Genomic DNA, 24,986 nt, shown 5'->3' on the forward strand with positions numbered 1-24,986 from the left:
AGACTAACACCACCAGAATCCATCTTGTTTTCCTGACTCTATTACAGCAAAGCAAGAAACTCACGTATCCAACAGCTGCTTCAACTTCTGCATAAGGCAATCAAGCTTTTCTTAGGCATGGATCCTGCCAGACCGCCTAAGCCTTTGTCTAACGGAACTCAAGACAAAGACTGGTGCCAAGAGAAGACTGAAGAAGAGGAAGACCATCTTCAGCCAGAGCCAAGTTCCTTTGTGTAAACCGGGTGTTACCTTAGGTAGCAATTTGGCCATCTATTGTCACCTTTATAGATAAGTTTAATAGTCTTAAGCACACCTTCACCCAATAACTTCCCCCATTCTTTTCCTCAACAGTCATCCTGGAGCCTCCCCCTTGGCCCATTGTTACCTGGACAGCCAATCAGGTAACTAAGGCCAAGTCCGCTCATTGGCTAGCTATGAGCGTCCAATCAGGGCTTGCCAACTAACTGGCTATTGGCTACTGCACTAGTCCAGCCCTTATGGTCACTGCAGAGCCTCCCCTTTTCTGAGGTCATGTACCAGCTAACCACCTGTCATCCACCCCTATACCTCCCATCCCGAGGTTTCAAGGTAGTCTATTTAACCTCTGACCCAGCTACACTCATGTGTGCATCTAGCAGTACCCCAGTTCCGCTGTCTAGATCCATCCCCGATTCTGGCCACAGTTAAGGGTCCCATTTCCCCTGTCCTCTATCGTCGCCATTGGAGCCTTCTTGAAGACTACGATCGGTAATTATCACCCTGTTTGTCTATCCATGTGTTGTCTCTATATCTCTCTCTATTTTTCTTAGAACTGTATGTGTGTTTTGTAAATTACTTGTCTTGTATGTAAGCCTATATTTTTCTGGAATAAATTTTAATTGTTTTTACTTAATTAGAGTCCTTGGTAGATTTAAGCATTAATTTCTGGACGTGGAATCATATATACATAGATAAAAAGATCCTGATTAAGCCAGGTGCCCACCTGACAATTCCCATCCTCGTTTTGAGGGCATTTTGGCTTACATTGGTCAGGGCCCAAAAATCTATCTGAACTAACTGCAAGGCTTGTGGATAAAAAGACAACAGCTCCTCTGAATCTAAAGTAGGGGAGCGAACACATGAAACAGACCACTAGGCCGTCACAGTCAGTATTGTCTACTCAGACTGGCAGATGCTCTCCAGTGTCTCAGGCACAGGTCTTTCACATCACCTACTGCCAGATTCTTTAACTGGAGATGCTGGGGATTGAAGATGGGATCTACTGCATGCCAAGCAGATGCTCTATCAATAAGCCATAGCCCCTCCCCATGTTAGAATATAATTATGATTTGTATTAATCTTCATCCAATGGAATCATATAAGCACAATTCAATTGACAATACAGATAAATTGCTCAGAGCCATTTCAATCTATGCCTCTAAAAATAAGATACACTGAATTTCTAGCAGAGAAAAACCCTTAAAAGATGAAAAGAAAATGTGTGCTATAGATCAGTATATAGAACACCTCCACCAAATGCACAGTGTAGGAATTGAACTCACTAAGGCAAACTTTTTGTTGAGAATCATTTGCTCCACCAGTGATGACTCATTATGGAAAAGATGTGGCTGCATGTGACTCCACATATGAGGAAACCACCAGAATTCATCCACAGATCCTAGTAATAAATCATCACCTTCATCCTCCTCTACAGTTCCTGCAGAAAGAAAGAAGTTAATTTAATAACTCTTCAATTTAACATGACAGTAATCAGCAGAAGCAGAATCAACAATGTGAAAAAGCTACCTAACAGTAAAATAAACTAACAAGCAATCAAAGAAGGCATCCAGGACATTCAGAGTTTTTAAAGTATGTAACTGTAGGGGGCAGCACTCAGGTCCACGGTATGGGAGACTGGCAAAACTGGACGGTATACCTGATTTAAACCAACTCCCCGGGGTTGTTTCCTAGACAGGAAAAAAGAACAGTTGAAGAAAAGATGCCCCTTTTTCTTGTTCTTCAGGGAAACAGAAGTTAGCTCCAATAAGGAAAAATATGTTCCTTCTTTACCAATCCAAATTAGGGCTTATTTTAGTTATAAAAAAACCTGCTGGACAGTTCCATTCATGAATCTTGCAGTGTCTTATCTAATTTGGTCATGGGCCAAAACAAAACAGAACAAACAATGATTAATCTATATGTTTAAAAGAAAAAAAACTGGATCTGCCAGTTTGAGGATGCGTGTTTGCATTGATTGCCCCTAAAGAACATAAGCTAAAGTCTGGCAAACTGGAAAATACCTTAGGGAACAGGACTGCATTTCATTTGGCTGAGCTAAGCTCAGAGAAGCACAGCTGTGAGTAAACTTCAGAGTTCCAAGGCCCATAACAGAATGCCACAGTCAATGACTGGTAACGTGGTAAGGCAAGGGAGCCTGAAAAGTCAGACTCTGTGCTTGGGAAGCAAGGGAACTAATTATGTAGAAAATAAATCCTAAAGAAGCTCAGATCTGCAAATAGCTGTGCAGAGACTTAGGCCAAAAGAATGGTCAGACTTTTGATCCATATTATAGGTGCACAGCAGAAAAGACAATGAGTACTAGTGAAAACTGCAACTGATTAAAGAATTTTTAAGGCCATTAATTAGCTAAAAAAGAAAGTATTACAGTTAAGTTTGCCTAATAAATTCTCAAAACAAGCACTTTTTGGAATATTGAAGATGTAGCTGATTATTTAGTGTTTAACAAACTAATGCCACCATGGCTCAAAAATATATGCTACAACAGTGTAAAATTGTACCATGTTGATTTTATTAGATCTTTCAGCAGAAAGTGATGCCATGGATCACATAGCTGGTTTGGACAATACTCAGTCTCTGGGAGACAATGTATCCTCAGATTGTCCACATGGTGATGTTACACAAACTTGGCAAAATCCAAAGTATACTCTCTGCGTCTGCAGTTAATTTCCATTTTTAAAAGGTATGAACCATGTGTGTAGAGTCTCTCTGAGTTGTAGGTTACCAGACTCATAAATGATGACACTGTATGAACGGCTGGTGCTAGGGGAGGCAGTGCTAGATGCCAAATGCAATAGGAGATAAGGTACAATTTCCCTCTCCTTTTCACCCCTCCACTACATCTAAGCCTGTAAAATGGTGGAACTGGTCCCAGATTAAGCCCTGGTCAGGCCGCAGGAACATGTTATTCATGTTTGAGTGTAAGTGTGCTTGGGCATGTTATTATTATGGTGGTGGATGTGTTTTATCAACTCCAGTCAATAAAAGAAATGGACCTTTTCCTTCTGAAAAGGATGAGGTAATGTTTTTGATGTGTGAAGTCCTTAACATCTCCAGCTCTTTCAGGCCACCTCTGTTCCTATATCTATTCATTTCTAAAGACCAAGCACCCAATTAATACTGTCTCTGTGTTCCTCATAGTTTTGGTATCTCCTGCCCATTTAAAGGACTCTCTTTCTCTAAAGACTTTCCAAAACTCTAGTCAGCAAATTTCTTGGTAGGCATTAGGCTTCTTTTTTTGCACCAGTAGTTGTGTACTTTAATCAAGTAAATGAAGAGACTGTTTTGCCATATTCTGGGTTTGATTCAGTCAACTATTCTTCAGATGAAAAAGGTAGGGCTGCTAAAAATCCTATGCTGAGGATTAAAAGGCCTACATGGACAGTAGGTATGTAGTAAAGAGGGAAACTGGGTGAGATTGAACAAAAAAGCTGTCTGGAAGCAGCCTTTTAAAAAACAAACAAACTGAATGTTCCTCCTTGCTCCATATCCAAAGAATATTCTACTAATGTGATCTTACACATGCAATTGCTTTCTACTCATACAGTTTTTCTCTCTGCTATGGTGCCATCCTTCAGTTTATTCTTTTGGTATCGTTTTCCCTCTCTGCCTGGAAAAAACAAATGATTTTAAGAAGGAGACATCATTTCAGGCAGCTGAAATGATGCAGTAGCCTGGCTGGGACCATTAGATTTTAGGAGTTCATTAAAACCAATGACTTTGTCATTGAACAATATGGTCATTTCAGGGGTGAGCCAACATAAAGAGATCAGTTCCGTGGTAATTATGTAGATGTACTGCTTTCTGCAAGTCACCAGAGCAGAGAAGGTCTTGTTCACACTGAAGCTATGCTGTAAATTAGCTACTCCTTTCGTTCTTCTCAGCTTAGCCATTTTATACCCTATTGCTGGAGGAGATAATATGATTAGCTGGGAAGTATCTCAATTGGATTTTTAAAAACAATTCAATGCTGCTAACTGTGCAAGGAGTTGGCACAGTCCATACAAATCCTACTGCTAATCTCCAGGTCTCAATTTCATTGTCATGTTCACATTCACAGTTTATGTGTTTATAAGCTTGTACTGCACTTAAGAGGGGCAAATATCAATTGGTATGAACAAATAACGACAGGAAGACAAAAATGATAATGAAATTATTAATGTAAGAAGATATTATAAAGAGTACAGAAACCATGGTAGCCAGTGATTCAATTAAATATCTGGAGATAAATGTGACTGGACAAAATTATAATCTTTTCAAAAACAATTATATGAAGACTTGGAAATTGATACAATCAGATTTATCCAGATGAAGAATAAAATAAAATATTGTGGCTTCATAGAGTTTCAGCAATCAATATAAATATAACGCCAAAATTATTTTTTAAATTCCAAATGCTACCTATATACAGAGAAGAAAAAAATACTGATAGAGTGGCAAAGACAGACAAATAAATTTATTTGGAATGGCAGAAAACCAAGAATAAGTCTACAAGTTGAGAAAAAGGAGGGGTAGCAGTTTCAAATGTAAAATTATAATACTAAATGGCAAGCTTGGGTTGGATTAAAGACTGGATTACAAATCCAAGACAAAGAATAGTAAAACTTGAATCAGCAGATCTAGATGAACACTTACACAATTATTTATGGATAAAAAAACCAACCAAAACTATTATAAAACAACAAAGAAGTCATGTAATTAGAGATGGACTTTAGAAAATATGGTTTATGGAACATACTTTCATCTGTGGTGGGAGTGCCAGGAGGTGGCGTCTTTTTGGTCAAAAGTCAGGATTCGAATTGTAGAGTGGACGGGGTGAACATCCCTTTCAGTCCTGAATTTTTTCTTTTAGATCACTGGCCAGATATCTTGTGCTAAAATCCAAGAGAGATTTTACTTCCCAGCTACAAGCAGTTGCCAGACATACCATTGCCTCCTGCTGGAAAGATTCAACTAAACTTACACTTGAAACATGGTACAATGGAATTTGGGAAACTTCCATTATGTCTCAAATTACTCAAAAGGTATTCTTTTTAGGAGACTCTATTATCAACAACTAACTATATGCAACACTATAGGGATCCAGTTATTGTTTATCTTGAATCCAATAATGTTCTACCAAATCGATCAGATTATAAATATATGGTTGATTACATAAATGTGTTTATTCTATTCCTTATTGGTATTACATAAATGTATTTATTCTATCCCTTATCAGTATTTTAAACTCTGATATTAGATTAAGGATCATTAGCTTTCCATTAACTATTCAGGAAAACTAAAATGTAAATTTGATAAAGATGGAGTCATCAATATACTAATATGTAACTTCCTTTGTAACTTTGTTTGAATGTTGGTTTATGGATACATATGTTGATCTCAAACACTAATTGTAATGCTTGGAATGAAACTCCCTATTTTTGTGATGTTTGTTATGTCAGTTAAGTTTTAAAAATACAATAAAATTTAAATTGAAAAAAGAAAAAGAAAATATGGTTTACATACAGGGTTGCCAGCTCCCAGGTCTCAGTGGGGGATCTCCCAGTTTTGGAAGCTGCTCTCCACCACAAACCAGCTGGCTGGTAGGGGAAACAACTCCCCTAAGCGGGCATTGCGATGTGACATCCCTGATGTCCCATTGGTGATGCTGTGTTTTTTGAGCAAACTCTATCATTTAAACCCAGTTTAACCACAGAGTGTGCCCAAAAACCAGAACATCCCTCACACAATGTCCCCACCCACCCCAAGAATGCCCCTAAATCCGCCCTGCCAGAAGGACAAGGAGATATGGCAACCCAATTTACATATTGGAATTTATTAAGCCCTCCAAACTCTCTGCTTATGTCCCCCCTAGAAGCTCATCACAATTACAAGAAATAAAGGTGATTTTCTAATGTATGGCAACATGGTAAATGCTCAGGGAAAACTCAAATCCTGGCAAGATATTAAAGATGAAAGAATTAATATTCAGTGGTTGTTATATCACCAATCAGCTTCAATATTAAAGAAGATTATCAGCACAGAAGTTTTAAGAGATATGACTGAGTTTGAACAACTGATTACAAAACAAAAAGATCATTTACTATGATGGATATACAAGTTATTACTTCAGTTAGAAACATAAGATGGACAAGTAAAAAAATGTATGATTAAATGGATGCAGAATTCCAAAGATACCAATAGGAATGGTTATGAGGAAAATAAATTATGTTCACAGCCAGCCAGGCATTACGAAAAAACTGGTATAAAATAGTCTTCAGATGGTATATAACTCCAAAAAATATTGGAGAAAGTAGACAAAAATTATAAAGGAAAATGCTGGAAATGCCAATATATAGATGGAACCATACGTGGTGGTAATGAATACGCAAGCTGCTCTCAGATTGGCCTATCATTCTGTAGACTACATGTATCTAGTTTAGTCTAAAGAGGTGAAGAAAATTTTGCTGAATTTAAGTCTGAAATGTAGTATTGTACCTGCTCCTGCAACTATTGCAAATCTATTTATCAAAGCTTTTTAAAAAGTCGAGTAGAGCTTCTACTATATCACATGAACTACATCACTCATTATAACCGAAGAAGTTCAGTATCAGATGTAAAGTATTTTTCAACAATTTACATGAGGCCAGTATTCAAAATAAAGACACATTTTCCACCAGCAGTTGCAAAGAATGCTGCTTTGGTTTCCAAAGAACTGCTGGGATTCAACAAAAAATGGAAGGTGTCTTATAGGAAAGATCACTAGACAATGGCACCACCAGAATGGCATAACCATGATATTCTGACAAATAATACATCAGCCCCTCAGGGAAATACAACATCATAAATGTTTGGTATTGGAGTATCAGGATATTTCATGTTGTAAAATTCACAACATAAGGAAGAGTTGATTGATTTTCTTGTTTTATCCTCCTAAAGGAAGATTTCTTATTTCCTCAGGCTCTGAGAGCTCTTTACTCTTATTTCATTTTGTTTCATTGCACAAAGCTACAGCACCAAAATCAATTTCAGTTCTTATACACCAAAAGGATACTAGCAGGTTGAGAGTGATTTTACTGTTTTTCAGTCTTACCTGTGTGGTAAAATTTCCCTGAAAAGCCCAGGTTGAAAGTGAAATTTGTTATCTGAGCTCTCAGAAGGTTCTGAGTATCAAGCAGAGCCTGAAATATACAAAGTAAAAATTCATCAAGTTTGTAATAGTATCGGTGTATGATATAGTATCGGTGTATGATATAACCTCCGCCCTATTTTTAAGTATCATAAATATAAGAGAAATAATAATTAAAAATAATTTTGATGCTAACTTCTGCTTAAAGCAATAGCCGTATAAGCAGTACTAGATAGATAAAGATTTTTAACTAACTGTACAATTATTCCCTGCCCCCCCCCGCCCCCTGGCCAACAGAGCACTGTTTCTATCCCAGTAACCAGATAACTGTACTAAGTCTGGTGGTAGAAAGACACTGTCAAGTCACAGTTGACTTATGGCAATCTCATAGATAAGAGACAGTCATAGGTGATTTGCCATTGCCTGCCTCCATGTATTCCTTGGAGATCTCTCATCCAAACACTGGCCAGGGCCAACCTTACTTAGCTTCCGAGACAAGTCGGGCTAGCCTGGGCTATCCAGGCCAGAGCTAAGCCTACACAGGAATAAACTAGACACATATAGGCTTGTCTTAATGTCTGTGAAATCATGATCTATATATGCTTAGGGCCCACATTATGGCAAACACATTTAGGCAGAGAATATGGCCAGCCTGCTCAGTCAACATAGACAGTGAGGTCAGTGCACTGAGTCCCCATGCGCATTATCTATGTCCACATCTGCCACACATACAAGTGTTCTTATAACCCTTCAGAGCCCTGTGGCTGCAAATGATGTGTGAATTTCTCCATTCACACAGGAGTCAGGCCGGTAGATACAAGATAAGTAGATCTTCTGCTATTTATCAAGAACTATGGCCAAATATATGTTCAGCAGGTATTAAAAAATGCAGGCCCTCTGAATTTGCCCTGGCTAAGAAAACTGCATGATTCCATCCTTCATCTTGTAGGCCTCACACAAGGTAATTTAGGCTGAAAATCTGGTGCCTCTAACCTCAAAAAACAGCCACCCCCAAGCCCCAGATAACTACAGATTGATTCTCCTTTATATCCTATGGGGACCGGTCTTCATGGGGCATAATGGTGTGCCCAGTGGACATTAATCCCTGCCCCTGCTTTCTGATAACCGTGAAGCCCTCCCAACCTGGGGATTGGCAACCCTACTCCTATTTCGAAACAAGAACTGACTTCCAAGAAGTCTGTCCCCAGTGCTCTGCACTGAGAAACTGCCTGCCAAGGGCTGGAATTCCTAACTTCCAATAATTTCAAATAATACTATCAAAAATTACTGAAATAATGTTTACTTTTTCCCTGTTGACCTCCAGATTTCTTTAGGAGAAAGTAGGTAATTAATAACTTCAAGCGGGGGGGGGGGGGGAGGCATTTTGGGCTTTGTATCTTCCAAGTGGCTTCAGTTAGGGCAGATGTATTCAATGATTAAATTGATTGTTGTATTGAAACTACCTTTAACATAGCAAGATTTTTTGCCTTGACATGTTTTTTCAGGTAAAAGAACATTTTATTCCAGCAAATATTTGTTTATATTCAGTATAGTGATACATACAACTAATGTATATGTTTAATACTACATATGTTTTGATCTTGTCTTCTGATCTAGGGTCATAATTAACTATTGAACATTTCAATGATCAAATGGATGGAAGCACCTCACTGATCAATATATATGCTTGTAAAGCAAAGTGTTATATAAAATTCAGTTCTAGCTACTGGACTAACCTTGAGACAAAATAAAAAGGCAGAACAATATTTACACTCGAAAAGCTGGAAGTCTGTCAGTCTTCCAGTTTGAAATCCAACACTCTGGACCTGACATCCATTACTGAGTTTTCTCCAAGGACACAGACAAAAGACACATATTACTGATCTTGTCTGCTTTTTCCAGCTACAACAACATTCAATAGGCTCCCCAAAAGATTTGTACTCTGCTGTGCAGAAACATTTGCTAGTTTATATGGGCTTTGAGCCACATGATTCTTATTAACATCAATAAGAGTCATGCTGCTATTCTGCACGATTCTTTGAAAATTCACCAGCAAAATGCACACAGTAGCATGCCTTCTGGACCTCCTAAGCAGGATGCTGCTGCTCTCCAATGAACTGTTTCCTAGCTAGACAAGCAGAGGTAACATTTTGGTTGTCACGCCTTTGATTATTTTCTGGGTGACTTGACATTTTACTCGTCATTTAGGTTCTAAACCAAAATGTTAAAACTTGTGAAAAGATTGCAGCACCAGATGGCAGGAACTATTACTCTAAGAGTGCGTGACTATCTTTAAGCATATAGAAATGCTTTCATGTGGGGGGTTGAGTCTAAATTTTAATTTCTAAATGCTGTTTTGTATACTCAAGGTAAGCTGTTGAGAGCTCTTTCCACTTTTAAAAATTGTTTTTATGAATTACTCTACTGAGTATGAGTTTATATGAATATGGCTATATAAATGCACTGGGACAGACTACTATACTTTATAACTTGCTTGTTTAAATCTAAATATATTTGTAAGATACCAAAATGTCAAAATAATGTAAGAGCAAGAAACTGCCTCTTCAATCAATGGACATTTACAAGAGAAGGAAAATAACTAAACTGGCTTCAGGTTTCCCCCTAGCATCTTAGCATATAATTATACAAAACATAGGCAAGGACCAATTTGACTCTTTTTGGGGGGAGTGGTCAGCAAAATAATGGCACAGTACTTTAAAGAAGATAAGGTGACAAAACTCTGGTACACTGACACAGCAGTGCATTATTATTTCTGATATCATACAAAGCTAACAGAATGAGATGACTTAACACTACTTTGTGTAACTAATTACACATAGGGAGGGACGGTGGCTCAGTGGTAGAGCATCTGCTTGGGAAGCAGAAGGTCCCAGGTTCAATCCCTGGCATCTCCAAAAAAGGGTCCGGGCAAATAGGTGTGAGAAACCTCAGATTGAGACCCTGGAGAGCTGCTGCCAGTCTGAGAAGACAATACTGACATTGATGGACCGAAGGTCTGATTCAGTATAAGGCAGCTTCATATGTTCAACAAACTAGAGCACTAAAAATAGTTACTCGTTGCATAGAGACCATAAGAAACCATTAGTTCCTAAAGCTGCTTTCTATTGAAAAAATAAGGTTCTATTTTTAATAACACATGCTGATTTACAAAGGATACAGAGGTTGTATTTAAAGCTGCAAGCAGAATGGGCCTTTTAATGGCCAACTTCAGTTTAGCCTGGCCAGAGCAATGGGAGGCAGAAAGTGGCTGCAGGTGCCGTTAGAAGTCAGACCCCTCTCACTGAGGGACAGTTTGCAGCTAGAATAACCATAAACACCCTCAAGATATCACCTCAAAAAATCATATGTGCAAGACACTGCCTGTCCCAAAATGACACAAAATGGATGCCACTCAGAAACAAGACTGGACATGTAGTTTAGAGCAGCAGCTGATTGTCTATTGCCCCCTCCATGCCCTGGAGAGATGCATAATTAGGACAATGGGTCTCCCCAAAAAAACTATTGACTCACTCTTGAATTAATCCCATCAACACTCAGCCTCACTTCCCTGCACCCAATTACCTTAATTAAGCAACGCTTAATTCTATTCACCTAAACCATTATCTCTTTTTGCCAGGTATTTTAGGTTCATCAAACCTCTTACAATCATTATCCACCTCAGAAAACCTTATTAAGTTATTGTTTTTCTATGTCATATCTGCCAGAAGCTTTAGGGATGAGCATGAACCTCATCACAAAGCTAAAATCACTCAGTTTGTGGTTCATGAGCTGAGGATTGTGTGATCATGCCTGCAACAAACCTCCCATGAACCTTCACGGTTTCTATGGAGATTTGTGTGGTTTGCATTGGTAGGTGCTGCAGCAGATACATTGGTACCCAACAAAACAATTGGGAGTGCACTTCTATAGCCCTTCTTCAGCCCTGGAAACATCAATAGTAATCCTGCAAACTCCAAACAAAAGTGGCCCTTGTGGGGTCTGGGGGGATGGAGGAAAGCATGAAAGAGCCTGAATTACGAGTGGAAGGAGATGAGAGAAAAGCAGAGGCGGGGTGCACGCCAGCAGTGGCACAGCAGAGAGAGGAGGCAAAGATCTGAGGCTTGAGGAAGAAATCATGATCCTTTTCAAAGAACAGCAGGAACTTTGTGAATCTGACCCTTCGAGCAGTCAGAGGGCAGCCAGCAGATGAGGTCCAGAAGTTGAGGATTGCAGGGTCAGAAGGAAAGGGAGAGTGATATTCTTTTGAGAGAAGTGGCAGGAATTCCAGGAAACTGGCTCATGGGGTAGTCAGAGGCCAGCACATGAGGCCAAGCCAAAAGGGAGGGGGGACTTAGGAGGCCCAAAAGTTGATTATCACAGAGTCAGAAGGAAGAGCCACCTTTAACTGGTTTTTAATTCCACATTTATTGTATTTTATTTATGTTGTGAGCTGCCCTGGGATAAGGCGGGGTATAAGTGCAATCAATAAATAAATAAAATGGGAAGGTAGTCTCCTTTTGATAGAATTGGTAGGAGTTCTGAGAAACCAGCTAATGGGGTAGTCAGAGGGAGGCCATCAGATGAGGCCAGGCCAAAATGGGGACCCCATGAGGCCTGGAAGTCAAGGATCGTAGGGTCAGAAGGAAAAGGGAGGTGATCTCCTTTTGGTAGAAGAGGAGAATCAGGAGAGTCAGCTGGAGACTTGCTGTGTGTTTGGCATCTCTAGCCTGCAGGGGGGCCATTTTCCTGGATTATGCCCATACTTGCTCTGTTTCCCAGCAGTGTGTGTGGCCTTGGATCCTCTACATACACCCCCATTTTGTTCGGCTCTCTTCTCTCTCGAAACACTGTTTCTTTTGCTGCTTCCATGGACCTCTCCAAGAATGGTAATTATTGTACTTCCCTGAAATTGCTTTCCTCCTCTCCTTCCTGACTTTCTCTTAGCTCTTGTACGTGTTTTGTGTGTATGTGCTATTCTGTTTCTATTTTCTTTTTAATAAAAACTTTTCCAGTTGAACATATGCCTGGTTTATTTGAGAGTTCTCTTAAGGGAAAAATCCTAGTATACATAGGTGGAGAATCCCAGTTACTCTTTCTCGCTCTGTCACCTTGAAGCTAATTCCCCTAACTAATTAGAAGACTGCCTCTTTAGGAAACAGTGAAGCCTAAAATTCCTCCGACGCGTCATGAGACTCCTAGTTCTAGCAAGGCTTAAGGGAAATTCACAGAGCATGCACAGCCGGCTGTGCTGGCCTCATAAGGGGTGTAGAAGGCCAGTGAGGAGGTGGCTGGGTTCTCTCTCCAGGTTCTACAGGGCAGCACTCCCTCTCCATAGTTCTAAGGCTTTGCAAGCCCTAAGGGTGTGATGGATAAGAGAGCTACTGAGGGCAGGAGCATAGAGGCCTCTGAACCCACAGTGTGCAAAATTTTTATTATACAGTGTACAAAATCATTAGTATATAATCAAAGGCCAATTCTGCCATATTTAATTCTAAACAACTAACATATATTCATTTACTGGGATCAAAGTGATTTTGAACTAAATGATTATTATCACCTATGCCAAATGATCTCTACCCAAAGCCAATCCTTTGGCCCATGGTCAACACCTAGCCCAGGAGTGCCAAATATGTGGCCTGTGGGACAGATCCAGCCTATGCAGGGCTCAAATTCATCCCCCCACCCAAGCAACTTCCTTCTCTTGCTTTTTTCCCCAGGGTTGCTGCTGCAACCACACTGCAGCTTGCTTTTCCCCCAGCTCTGATGGCTCTTTGCTTTCTCCCTCTCCTCTACCTCTCCCATAAACACACACACACATAGCTCCATGGCTGCTTCATGGCTAGATATGAAAACAAGCCTCTGTCTCTCTCTCTCTTGTGTTCACACATAAACACACAGAGCTTCTGCTTCCTTCTCTGGAGCTGCTCTTCTTCTTTTGGGGAGGATGGGAGGGAGAGGAAAGAGAGAGAAAAAAAGAAAGTTGGATCCCATGATGGCAGCTTCAAGACTAACAACATTTTATTTCAGGTATAATCTTTTGTGTGCAAGCACACTTGGGAGGGAGGCTGGGTGGGTGGATGGATTCTTCTGACAAGACTATGTACACTACGGAAATTATTTTGGCTTATTCTGAACAAAGTTACTTTTTAAAAAATGGATTTCTCTGTTCATATCTGCATTTATTTTCATTCAAAAAGACTCTGGGAATATGAACACCTGAATTGGTCCTTATATCTTGGAGAATGAAGTCATTTCACAAACCAAATGATAATAGCACACATTGGTAATGAGACAGGGAAACTAGCCCTCAATTCAGTCCAGGAGCATGCATTGTCTTCAGCTTCTTTATCAATTGTGACTCAGCAGTCTCTCTAATCTCCCTTTGAAATTCCACTGTAAGAGCACTGCTGCTCTTCGGTCAGCAGTGTTGCAGTTTCTAATGTCAGACTTATGTCCATTTATTCTTTATATCCTCCTGGATGGAATTGAGACCCAGGTTTCCTGTTTCATTACCAACACTGGTATCTCCACAGCTACTACCCCTCTGCATATCACACCTAATCCAAGCAAGCCTGTGATTGTCATCCACCTGCTATTGTCATTTGACATCTGAAATCACCTTTATAAAGTTTATATACTTCATGTTTCATTTTAATGGAACACAGGGGCAATGAAGTAACATTTAAGTCAGATCTGTCCCTCATAAAATGAGTTTGATGCTTCTGACCTAGTCTATTGTACAAGAAACTAAGTAGCTTTCCTACTAATTTAACTGAAAAGTAGGTAAGATTCCACCCATACATGAAAAACAGAAAAGTTATATATTTATGTTTAGATCACTTGAAAGTCATGGTACTGACTTTGCCCATTCTCACTTACCATCTATTCAGTTAGTGCCTTTGATTATAGAATAATTTAAGTATTTGCCTTGATATTATGCTCTTTCATCCCCTCATTCATTTGCACAATCAAATGATTTGAGGAATATGACCAACCAACTAGGGAGAAGCACCTAATTATAGAAAGGTAGGCTTAAGCTTTTATCTCTTACCAATTTTATTTAATAAAGCAATGCAATTAACAGTGCCGTATTCAGGATTTTATCTGCTTTCCTGTTATTAGTTCTTGGATACTGCTCTACCACTTTAGATGATTTCATTATCCTGCTGCTAACAGAGTTAACAAACTATCAATTTCTTTTAATTAAAGGTCAAAAATTCTTAGGCAAATCAAAACAAGAGAACTAATAAGCACCCTACTGTACCACATCATTTCCCACTCCACCCTAGATAGCCGCACATGTAATATTTAAGTTAGGAAGAAGATATGTTTATATTAGTGCATTTTCTGCCTAAGTCCAGGTCTACAAAACTTCAGTGCCATGCTGAATGCAACCCATGAACTCATCAAGTGCTTGATAAGTATCTGGTTTTTCTTTCCAGCTTTGAAAAGTAAAAAATGGATGAAGAATTATCACAACTCTTTGAGACCACAATATATCTGGCAGACTGCCACAGTGGGTCTGAAGTTTGCAAGTTTGGTCTCAATATAAAGTGCCTGACTACCCAGGGCTGCCCGGTATCCCATTCTAAGCATGAAATCTCTTAGTAGCAGCCCCTGACCTCTGTAGGGTGGCAGGGGAAAAATGAGACAAAAATCACTGTCAAGTTGATTCCCCCCCCCCCCATTCTTGCCCTCCAGTCTCCCACCAGGTGCCAGCCACTGGTACTAAATTTTAATTACTAAATTACATTTTAATAATTGAGTTCTTTTTTTAAAAAAAAATCTAAAAGCATGCAGCTTAGTGGTCTTTAATATGTTGCTGTTTCACTTAATTGGACATATTAAGTCTCTGTGAAAAATTCCTACACAAAGCAGCATTAGCCCAACGCTACACACTTAGAAGCTTGGGAGCAACATGTCAATATCTGACATACTATCTGGCTCTTCCAAACACTGTTCCCCATGGGACCCATCTAGTGTATCAGGTAACAGGCCTATTTCTTTAGAAATTGAGATAATTTCCTCATGATCCCAAGGTACAAGTAGCAACCCTATTTTTAAGGCCCAACACAACTTGTCCATAATGATTATCTCAGAGTTGAGGAGAGACCGGGCATCTCTTGGTATGGGATTGGGTCAATATATGCAGCTAAATGCTGCTTATTTTCCTCCCGTGTAAAAGGTGAAGGCAAGGAGGGGTTGTTAGTGGTCCACAAATAGGGTTACCAGGTCCAACTCAGAAAATATCCAGAAACTTTGGGGGTGGAGTTGGGAGATTTCCTAAAATAAATAAATAAAAATTCAGCAGTGCAATTCCCCTGAATACAGTCTTCATTTCCTCATCCTCTTTTTTGTTCCCCAGCAGCTGTACTTCCACTAAATGAAAGTGAACACACACTCACAAAGCAGCCAAAATAAACAGTTTGCATGCTAACACTTTTGTGATCTCCCTGGAGCAATGGTATAGATGGCTTTACTCACCAGAGTTGTTGAATGTCACAATTGGCTGTATTTTAACCAACTTAAGGAGAGAGTGGTCTAGGGGGTGGAGTTTTCCTCTATCCCATAATCAGGTTCTAGTTAACTCTGTGCTATCCCTTTCACCATACAAATAGCTTCTGAAAGGAATGCAAAACAAACACAGGGACTGTGCTCTCTCTCTTCCTCTCTCATACAGGTGGCTCTGCCTGCTTGCCCTGCCCAATGAGCTTCAGTCTCACTGAGATTTAAAAGCACATACACACCTTCCAAAATATAAGGATTTTGCAAGTTTCTAACCCTGCCTTAGATCGAAAGGCACATTGTGGCTGTTGGGGGTGGAGCTTCCCACCACCAGCCAGTTGGCTGGCAGCATAGAGGAGCCTGCAAAGCCGGGGGATCCCATCTGGACCTGGGGACTGGCAAGCCTATCCACAAAAGGGAGTGGTGAGTATAAGCATGCCCATGTAGGGACATGCACAACAGTGGGGGCACATATAAAGCATCATTGAGCTGTACCACACCTCTTTGACCTGGCTCTGGAAAAGGCAACATACCATTGTTGAATGTTACCCCTTAAAATAAAACTAATTGCAAGCAGAAAACTTAGCAGGGAGTAACCTTCTAACCACCCCCTTTGGCAAAACTACTTCAAGGAAACTTTTAACCAAAAAAAGCATTAAAAAAACAAACATCCAGCTGAATAACGTGCTGCAGAGAAAACCTGCACACTGTTTTGCATCATAATTCTAACGTAATGCCCTCTAACGTGACATCCTTCCCTTCATTCCAGATACAAAGAGCTGGTGAAAGTTCAACAGAGATGTGTAATGACAACACTATGTTCAGAAGTAGTCTGGTAATTAAATTATATATCTTGATTGTGTGTTTAGTGAGGTGCACGGCATATACGGTAGTAGTCATGTGGTTCTTTTGATTGATATAAATTGGAAATCAATCAATTTCTTGCTCACACAGCACCATCACTATCAGGCTATCTTCAAAAACTTAATTTTTTTTTGAAGATGCAGGATAATTCTACATTTGGGTAAAATTGTATGAATATTGACTAAATTCCCTCCACCCCATTACTTTAACCATTCTCTAATTTCAGTCACATGTTGGCTGTAATCAGTTTTAAAACTCCTACAGACTCAAAAGTAAGGCTCATTTATTTCAAAAGAAATTACACTCCAGTAAGTAAGTTTAGGACTACAATTTTTATTCTCACTTTAAAAATGCTTTTTAAAGCTATTAAGAAGACCTACTTTTTATATGCATGTTAACTGCTTTTTAAATGGCTTTTTATTTCCAACAATGGATTAACTACTTCCAAATAAACTGTTACAAATGTTTTAACAGCTGTTTGTGAGTGTAAGTGGCCTGAGACATTGGGTTAAATTAGCATTCTGCTTTAAAATGATATCACTACAGAGGCTAGATTCACACAGGCAGCAACCTGCATGCAGCAGCTGTTCATTAACTCTATGAGAGCAGAGCTCCTTGCAGTTTTGGAGAAGGAGGAGGAAAAAGAAGAAAAGAAAGAAGAATTGGTTTTTAAACCCTACTTTTTGGCGCCTCAGTGGCTTACGATCACCTTTCCTTCCTCTCCCCACAACATGCACCTTGTGAGATAGGTGGGGCGGAGAGAGTTCTGAAGAACTGTGACTGGCCCAAGATCACTCAGCAGGCTCCATATGGAAGAGGTGAGAATCAAACCTGGTTCTCCAGATTAGAGTCTGCCACTTGCAATCACTACACCACACTGGCTCTCTTAATAGCTTTCCCCAAATAGAGGCTATGGTAGGGAGGTTATATTCATTTGAAATGCATACAGAGCTACCAACACTGAAACATCACTCACATGGATGCATTACGAACAGCCATCCACAAACTCTTCTACATGCAAGAGTTAAGCCCCAATCTAAAAAGGTAAAGGTGCAAGCATCCCTGTGCAAGCACCAGTCATTTCCAACTCTGGAATGATGTCGCATCACGATGTTTTCATGGCAGACTTTTTACAGGGTGGTTTGCCATTGCCTTCCCCAGTCATCTACACTTTCCCCCCAACAAGTTAGGTACTCATTTTACTGAACTCGGAAGGATGGAAGGCTGAGTCAACCTTGAGCTGGCTACCTGAACCCAGCTTCCGCTGGGATCGAACTTAGGTCATGAAGCCCCAATCTACTCCCACATTAATTTTGTTCATAATTGCCTTAAGTAATAGGCTAATAAAATAAGTACAATTTAGACATTAACTAACTGCCAGAGCCAAGCTGCATGGCTAAGGCCAAGGTTCCAACCGTGCCATTTTCCCTTATTTATTTAATCCCCTGAAAGACTTCCAAGCAGTACAAATTTGTAGTCCTTTTCCATCTCAATGTGGAGAGCATTCTGTACTGCATGTTGTACTGCATGGCTCCTTCTCACCATGTACATGATACAGATGGTACGAATTTGTCCATCCTGTTGTAGTAACCAACCAGTCACAGATCATATTAGAGACATTTAAATGTGGTTTAAAACTTGAATAAGAAAGGGTGTTATATATACATAGGAAGAAGGATATATAGATGAGGTATACCAATTTTTTTATCTTCATTTTTCACTCCATAGCTATGGTTCTCCATCCCCGAGGGGATCCTCTACTTTCCAATGCTCCTTCGTGCTGCTGGCCAGCTGGCAGGCAGGGGAAACCCCCCTCCAAACAGCTGCATTGCATGGGATGTATCCAACTACATCTCATGGAAGTGACATCATCAAGGGAGTGTCACACAATGATGCTCTGGCTTTTGGGCAAAACTCTGTGATCTGAGGTTTGCCCAAAAGCCAGAGTGTAATTGAGTGACGTCTCCATGATGATGTCACCTCCATGTGATATCACTGCATTGATATCATTGCATTGGGGGCATCCTGTGTGATGTGGCTGTTTGGGATGGGGTTTCTGTTGGGTTTCTGATGCAATTTCACTTCCTGTTGTCATGAGTTAATTAAGTGTTTGTATATGCATGCTGATGTTTAGCCAGTGAGTAGGTAGAGCCAATGAGAATGTTTAAACGTACTTTCCGCCAAGGCTAGGTGTCAATATGCATAGTGACCATTGAGGGAGAGCCCTAATAAGCTAATCCATATATTTTGGTGGTGGTCTAAGGGAAACCATTTGGTCAGTTTTATTGCCCTTTGTGTTAAGCCCTTAGATCTTCATGCAGTTGAAGTTAGGACTCGAGAGAGTCGAGTTGTAGCCTAGAAGCTAGATAAGATATTGAATCCTTCTTTGTTTTCTAGAAATCCCATTCATACCTTTTCCTCATTAGTAAACTACTTTGTTTCTTAAGCTAAACCGTGTGCCTGGCTGTTATTCGTGGTTCTCTCCACGTTACTCTGCTAATTGTATATCTAAACCCCAACAGTTTCCCCAACCCCTCCAGGAATGCCCCCCAAATACTCCCATCATTGAGTCAGGGATGTTATATGATGTCCCTACCCAATTTAGGAATGCCCCCCCAAATACCCCCACCGGTGAGAAGACCTGGTAACACTATCCTTAGTCCATCTCCCCAAACACTTAAATTTTAGTTGTATTTCTGTTGGCCCTCAGATTCAGATGAACCATGCAATACATCTGGTTAGTTCACTGGCCACTTGGACAGTCTACTTTTTTGTCCATCTAGATTACTGACTATTTCCTGACTGTTTTTCTTCAATGCAATCAATTCTTCATGTTTTACTAAAACCCAAATACCATGTCATAGGGTTGCCAACCTACAGATGGTAACTGAAGCTCTCCCCCTATTACAAGTAATCTCCAGGTGACAGAGATCAGTTCAGTTGACTGGTTGTTTCCTTACAATATTATGCTTCGCCACTGGAGCAAATACATTAGAATCTCACAGACAAGAAGATCCTTCTGTTGCCCAGGGTTTATAATACATTGTGGCTTATAGATTTTTGCCTGCGTTACATTTGAAAGAGAGGCAGGGAAAGAAAATGCAGAGTCTTAAAACTGATATATTTGGTTCATTTGCTATCCAAATGATAAAATATTTCAAGCACTTACAATTTCAATTTCTTTTTATAGTTAAGGGATATTGTTAGAAAAACAGCCACAGCTACCACAGCAGAAAAGTCCATTACTTGGCAACTTAAGAAATTAAAATTTATTTTCTAAGGTATAACAAGGTATAATTTAGCTTAGGGGGGAAAAGGAAACAATTTAAGTGAAAAACTGGCCATAAACTACTACAACAGTTTTTGTCTTATTTTTCTTGATTCCAAACAAACAGGCCACCAATCCCTATATATCACTTTTTTTTGAAAGTTTCTGAAGGCCAAGCATTCCCACCTCTCCAAAGTGGATATTGCCTCTGTAAAAAACCAACAGAATCTTAAAAAATTCATTTCCCCAATGCTGACAAGAGGCAATGAAATTGATAAAGTTGCACAAGTCACTCCTAACATCCCCCTTTCCTCAGGCTATAGTGCTATGTAAGACTTGCAAGGGGAAATAAATGTGACTGGAGTTCACTTTGTAGGCTCCTATGGATAAGAACTTAAGGCAACTGCAGTTAACTACAGACTACTAAATTACTACAGTGAAATGGTCAGGGCTAACCAGGCAATCTCAGCAAAGCCATACACCAACTACCAGATGAGTTCTTTTCCAGCATCTGCTCTTGAGATCCTTTTAGCTGGAAGCACTAGTAACTGAAACTGGGATCTTTTCATGAGAAGCTTTTATTCCCTCTGCCCCTTTTCTTTATGATACTTATAGACAGAAGATTTGAGAAAGTTATTTAAGGCATTCTTTAGATACTTGCTGGTATCTTTTAGGATACATGTCAGTATCCTATTCCCTGAAGCCATGAGAGTAGTAACTAGGAGTGGGCAAAAACCAAATTATTAACTGAAATTCATCCAAACTGGGCCTAGTTTTGCAAACCTCAATTTGTGCCATCCATGATCCCTTTAAATGGTTTTTTTTAAAGCTGTGTGTGCCGTCATGACTCACAAAGTGAACAGAGAAGGCATTTAAATGTCTTTTCAGTTCACTTGTGAGTTGTTCTGCAGCAGCACAATGACCCAGCAAGTCAACTGAGAAGGCATTTAAATGCCTTCCCAGTTCACTTGCGAGTTGTGCCACTGCAGTACTGCTGGCACAGCTTACAAAACCCATTTAAAGCTGTGTGAAATTGCACTTTTGGGTGAATTAATCACTTTGATTCCACTCCTGTGCAGTGTCCTTTAAAAAGGTATTGCAAGTAAGCGCTGCATGGAAGTAGAGTCCAAGCAGCGAATTTGCCTGCAATTGCAAGCAGGCACCAATCGGTGGTGGAGTCTAAGTGGTGGATTTACCTGGAAATGGTGAATTTGCTGTTTGGACGCCATTCCCACATGGTGCCTGCTTGCAAAAGCCATTTAAAGGGAACTTTACCTTTAAATGGCTTTTAGAAGATCTCCCCCCACTTCCATTCTTCTGGCATTGGGGAGCTGTCGCTACCTGATCATGGAAGATCCATGAACCCTATGAACCTGAACTGGTTCACAATGCAGGAGAGGTTCATCCCGGTTTGTGGTTCATGGGAACTAATGAACCATGAACTGGGACAAAACTCAATTTTCACGGTTCATGACCATTCCATCTAAAGTAAAAGTCATGTATGACAGCTCTATCCACTCCCCTCCCCCAGGGTCAAGATTTTCCCTCCATTTTTCTTTCCCTTTACTGACTGAGCCACCCTAGTAATGTGTTTTCTTCTTTGCTGAAGAACTCTGGCTGTCCCATCCTGTCACAGCACGATACTTTTGCTGTTGGCTCAGCCCAGGAACCCAAGGTAAGGCTCAGGAGTCCACTTTAACTTAAACAACTTAAATGGTACTCAAGGTGTTTTGAAATTCAAAAAATATCAAACTATTTTATTTAACATAGAGGAGAAAGGTCAGGTGAAATCAGAGGTTGAACTTTCCGAGGTAAAAACAGTACATACAGAGACTGCAGTTGTTATGTTTCAGGCTAATGAGAGTTTCTTAAGCTTTTCATAGTGACTTAAATCTTTATTTTATTTTGTTTATGTTAAGAGATCTTTCTCCCAGTCTCCCCCCCCCCCCCACAAACACTCCTGCAAACTTTCTTTGAATATTCTCTGACTCTTGGTTAGCAGAAGGCTGGTACCCAAATCAGTACTTGCCTTGAGTCCAGGCAGCACTGCGCCCCTTCACCGCTTCCCCTGCCATGCCACACTGCATCGAGGCTAGTCCTTACTGGCTTTGATGCAGCTGGCACGGCTTCTACTTCTTTGAACAGCCTGTGACACAAAAGGAGACTTCACTCCCCCTCCTTCCTGAAACCAGAAGTGAGGGGAAGTGAAGTCTCCTCTTGCATCGCAGGCTGTTCAGAGAAGTAGAAGCCATGCCAGTTGCATCAAAGCCAGTAAGGACCAGCCTCAGTGCGGTGTGGTGTGTGGCGGGGGGGGGGGCCGCCGGAGTGCAGCACTGAAGGGAAAGAGGGTGGCGGCAGGGGGGCTTGCAGCAGTGGGAAGGGAGGCAAACTAGGTGTTTGCCATGGGGGGAGCCCAATTCGGCACTCACTACCTCCTGGCGCCCTAGGAAACCGCCTAGTTTGCCTAGTGGGTGAACCAATCCTGTGTGCCAGGCTTCTGTTTTTCTCTGGAGCAAGCTGATGATTTCACACCAGTTGCTCTGCATGCCACCATTTTAAATGGGGAAAACCTGCAATTTGCCACGCCGCAGCATAAACCTGTTTTTCCCAAGCAAAATGGTAGCATGGAGCAACTGGTGCAAAATCACCAACTTGCTCAGAGGGAAACAGAAGCCTGGCATGGAGCAAGGTTAGTGCGGAATTAACCTGAATCTCTCCTCAGCATGCAGCTCTCTCAAGACTTTCTCTGTTCAGCTGATGCTAACCAATAAGATTGCATGGAGCAGCCTGTCATTCAAGGTCCTCTGTTTCTGTGAAACAATCAATCCTTCACAGTTCTTCAGCTGTTTGTTTAGCACTTCTAGGCTTTTAAAAAGTGCAGTCTGTCACCCCATGATCTTAAAAGAGCTAAATTTTCTGTCATTTCTTTAAAAAAAAATGAAGGAGACCATTTATTTAATTATTTTATTTTATTCGATTTTTAGCCAGCCCTTCCCGTAGAACAGGCTCAGGGCAGGTTACATCATAAAAACAGTCAACAGTAAAAACAATAAAAGCCCAGCTTAAAATATATAAAATCTAAAAATTAGACCGTACACCTAGTCCTGTAAAAGAGTTCTGCTAGATCAAAGCACCTCTTTGTTCTCAAGACTGATGATTCAGCTTATTTAAAAATAGTCATGGAGGCTGAAGAGGCTATGTTGGTGTTCCAAATAACATGGGCAATGTTTATAAGACTATTAAGGCAACATATTGGCTCATACATGTGCACATCCACTATGCATGATTTTCATATAGCTTGTGTGCCTTTTAAATGTTTCCCCAGCCATGGTAAATGCTGGCTTGTATTTCAGAAGCTTCTGCACGACTTTTACCATCTTTAAATCAGCTCTTGTTAAAACTCTAGCGCTTTTGAGAATATGAGCTACTTTTCTAAAATATCACGAACTACTGTTTGTGCTGCACATTTGGTTTTAATGGGATTTTAATGGGTTTTAATGTTATCTCTAAAGAAAAAGAACAGAACAAAGGACAGGGAAACAAAACAAAGCCAAAACAAACACCAGCCCTTTTGAAGTATTCTGAGGACAAGCAACTTAAAACAAGGACTAGGCACTTTTATTTGAAACCCTGAGAGTGATTGGACATGGATTGCCAATACTACAGTTTCTTTTTGAGCTCACTTTTAAAAAATGATATTTAAGAATAAATCATGTATTTACAGGGGGAGGGGATGTGTGGTCGAGGCTGATCTATTAAAATGAAAGAACATTTTATATGAATTTCTATTAGGGGAAGGCAGCTGCATCAAATGTACCAGCCTTCACCTGGTTATTTTGGATCTTATCTGATTTATAAAAGGTCTATATTAGCTTCTTACTTCCTAAACATGGAAACATTTATAGTATGCTCACTGATTGATTTCCATTAGTCCAGCCCTGCCACTGAAAAAAGCAGGAAACCTAGAAAAGCAAAAATCAGGTGGCTTCTGGCAAAGAGCCTGTATCCCTATTTGTAGGTTAACAAAAAGGTCCAGTTTCTCTCAGTCCACTTCTGACTGAAGCTATTAATACCAGCAGCTAGACAAAGCTGTGCAAATAAAGACAAGAAAAAAAACAGTAACAGCTGACCTGGCTAATGCACAATCTCAAGCATAGTTTAATTAATTTATTTACGTGATTTATAGTCTGCCTTTCTCACTGGACAAGATGGATTACACAGAGTGAATCAATGCAATCAACAGGATGGGACATTCAATAAACAATGAAATAGGATTTGGGTTGTAGAACCAGCCAGAAATCTAAAAAACAAAACTGAAGTAAAGCATAAATGTTAACATGGCGCATTAACAGATGTAGAATTACACAATAAGATCCAGTTTACAGCAAACTATACCAGCCAGTTTGATGTAGTGGTTCTGTGCAGACTCTAATCTGGGAAAACCAGGTTTGATTCCCCACATCTCCACATGTACCTGCTGGGTGACCTTGGGTCAGTCACAGTTCTCTCAGAGCTGTTCTCTCAAGAGCAATTCTCTGAGCTCTCTCTCAGCCCCACCTACCTCACAGGGTGTCTGATATAAGTAAGCCACTCTGAGACTCTGAGTGAAGGGCGGGTATAAATCCAATCTCCTCCTCCTTGTATAGACTACAGTCCCTAATACTTTGTTCAACTAACTTTGGGAATCATTTTGTACAATGCTACCCTATTGCCTGTATAGAAAATCTCTCTTTAACAATTCAATTTTACATAGTTTGTGGAATACCAGGAGAGTGGAGGCCTTCCTGACCACCCCTTGCAGACTGTTCCAGAAAATGGGCTATAGAAGAGAAACCACAAATATGAGCAGTTGTTGATTTTGCCCTGCAGAAGGCGCTGCTTAGATAAGCAATACTATTCTAAGGAATTAGGAATATTCTCTTATTCTCACCTTTCCAGTGGATTTATAGGCAATACACAAAAGAA

The 24,986-nt window shown here is 40.2% G+C and overlaps 1 protein-coding gene across 1 annotated transcript in view; it reads right to left on the reverse strand.

The window, feature by feature from the left end:
* The window catches only part of LOC132577246 (bifunctional heparan sulfate N-deacetylase/N-sulfotransferase 3), a 108,407-nt gene that overhangs the window by 43,766 nt on the left and 39,655 nt on the right, over nucleotides 1-24,986 (reverse strand). The window contains exons 3-4 of the mRNA XM_060246865.1: nucleotides 7,349-7,436; nucleotides 1,542-1,696 (exon numbers count right to left, since the gene is read on the reverse strand). Of these exons, the coding sequence (XP_060102848.1) occupies nucleotides 1,542-1,696; nucleotides 7,349-7,436 (243 nt within the window). The remainder of the gene's footprint in view (nucleotides 1-1,541; nucleotides 1,697-7,348; nucleotides 7,437-24,986) is intronic.

The sequence above is a fragment of the Heteronotia binoei genome, chromosome 9 (genome assembly GCF_032191835.1).
Source record: "Heteronotia binoei isolate CCM8104 ecotype False Entrance Well chromosome 9, APGP_CSIRO_Hbin_v1, whole genome shotgun sequence".
Taxonomy (NCBI): domain Eukaryota; kingdom Metazoa; phylum Chordata; class Lepidosauria; order Squamata; family Gekkonidae; genus Heteronotia; species Heteronotia binoei.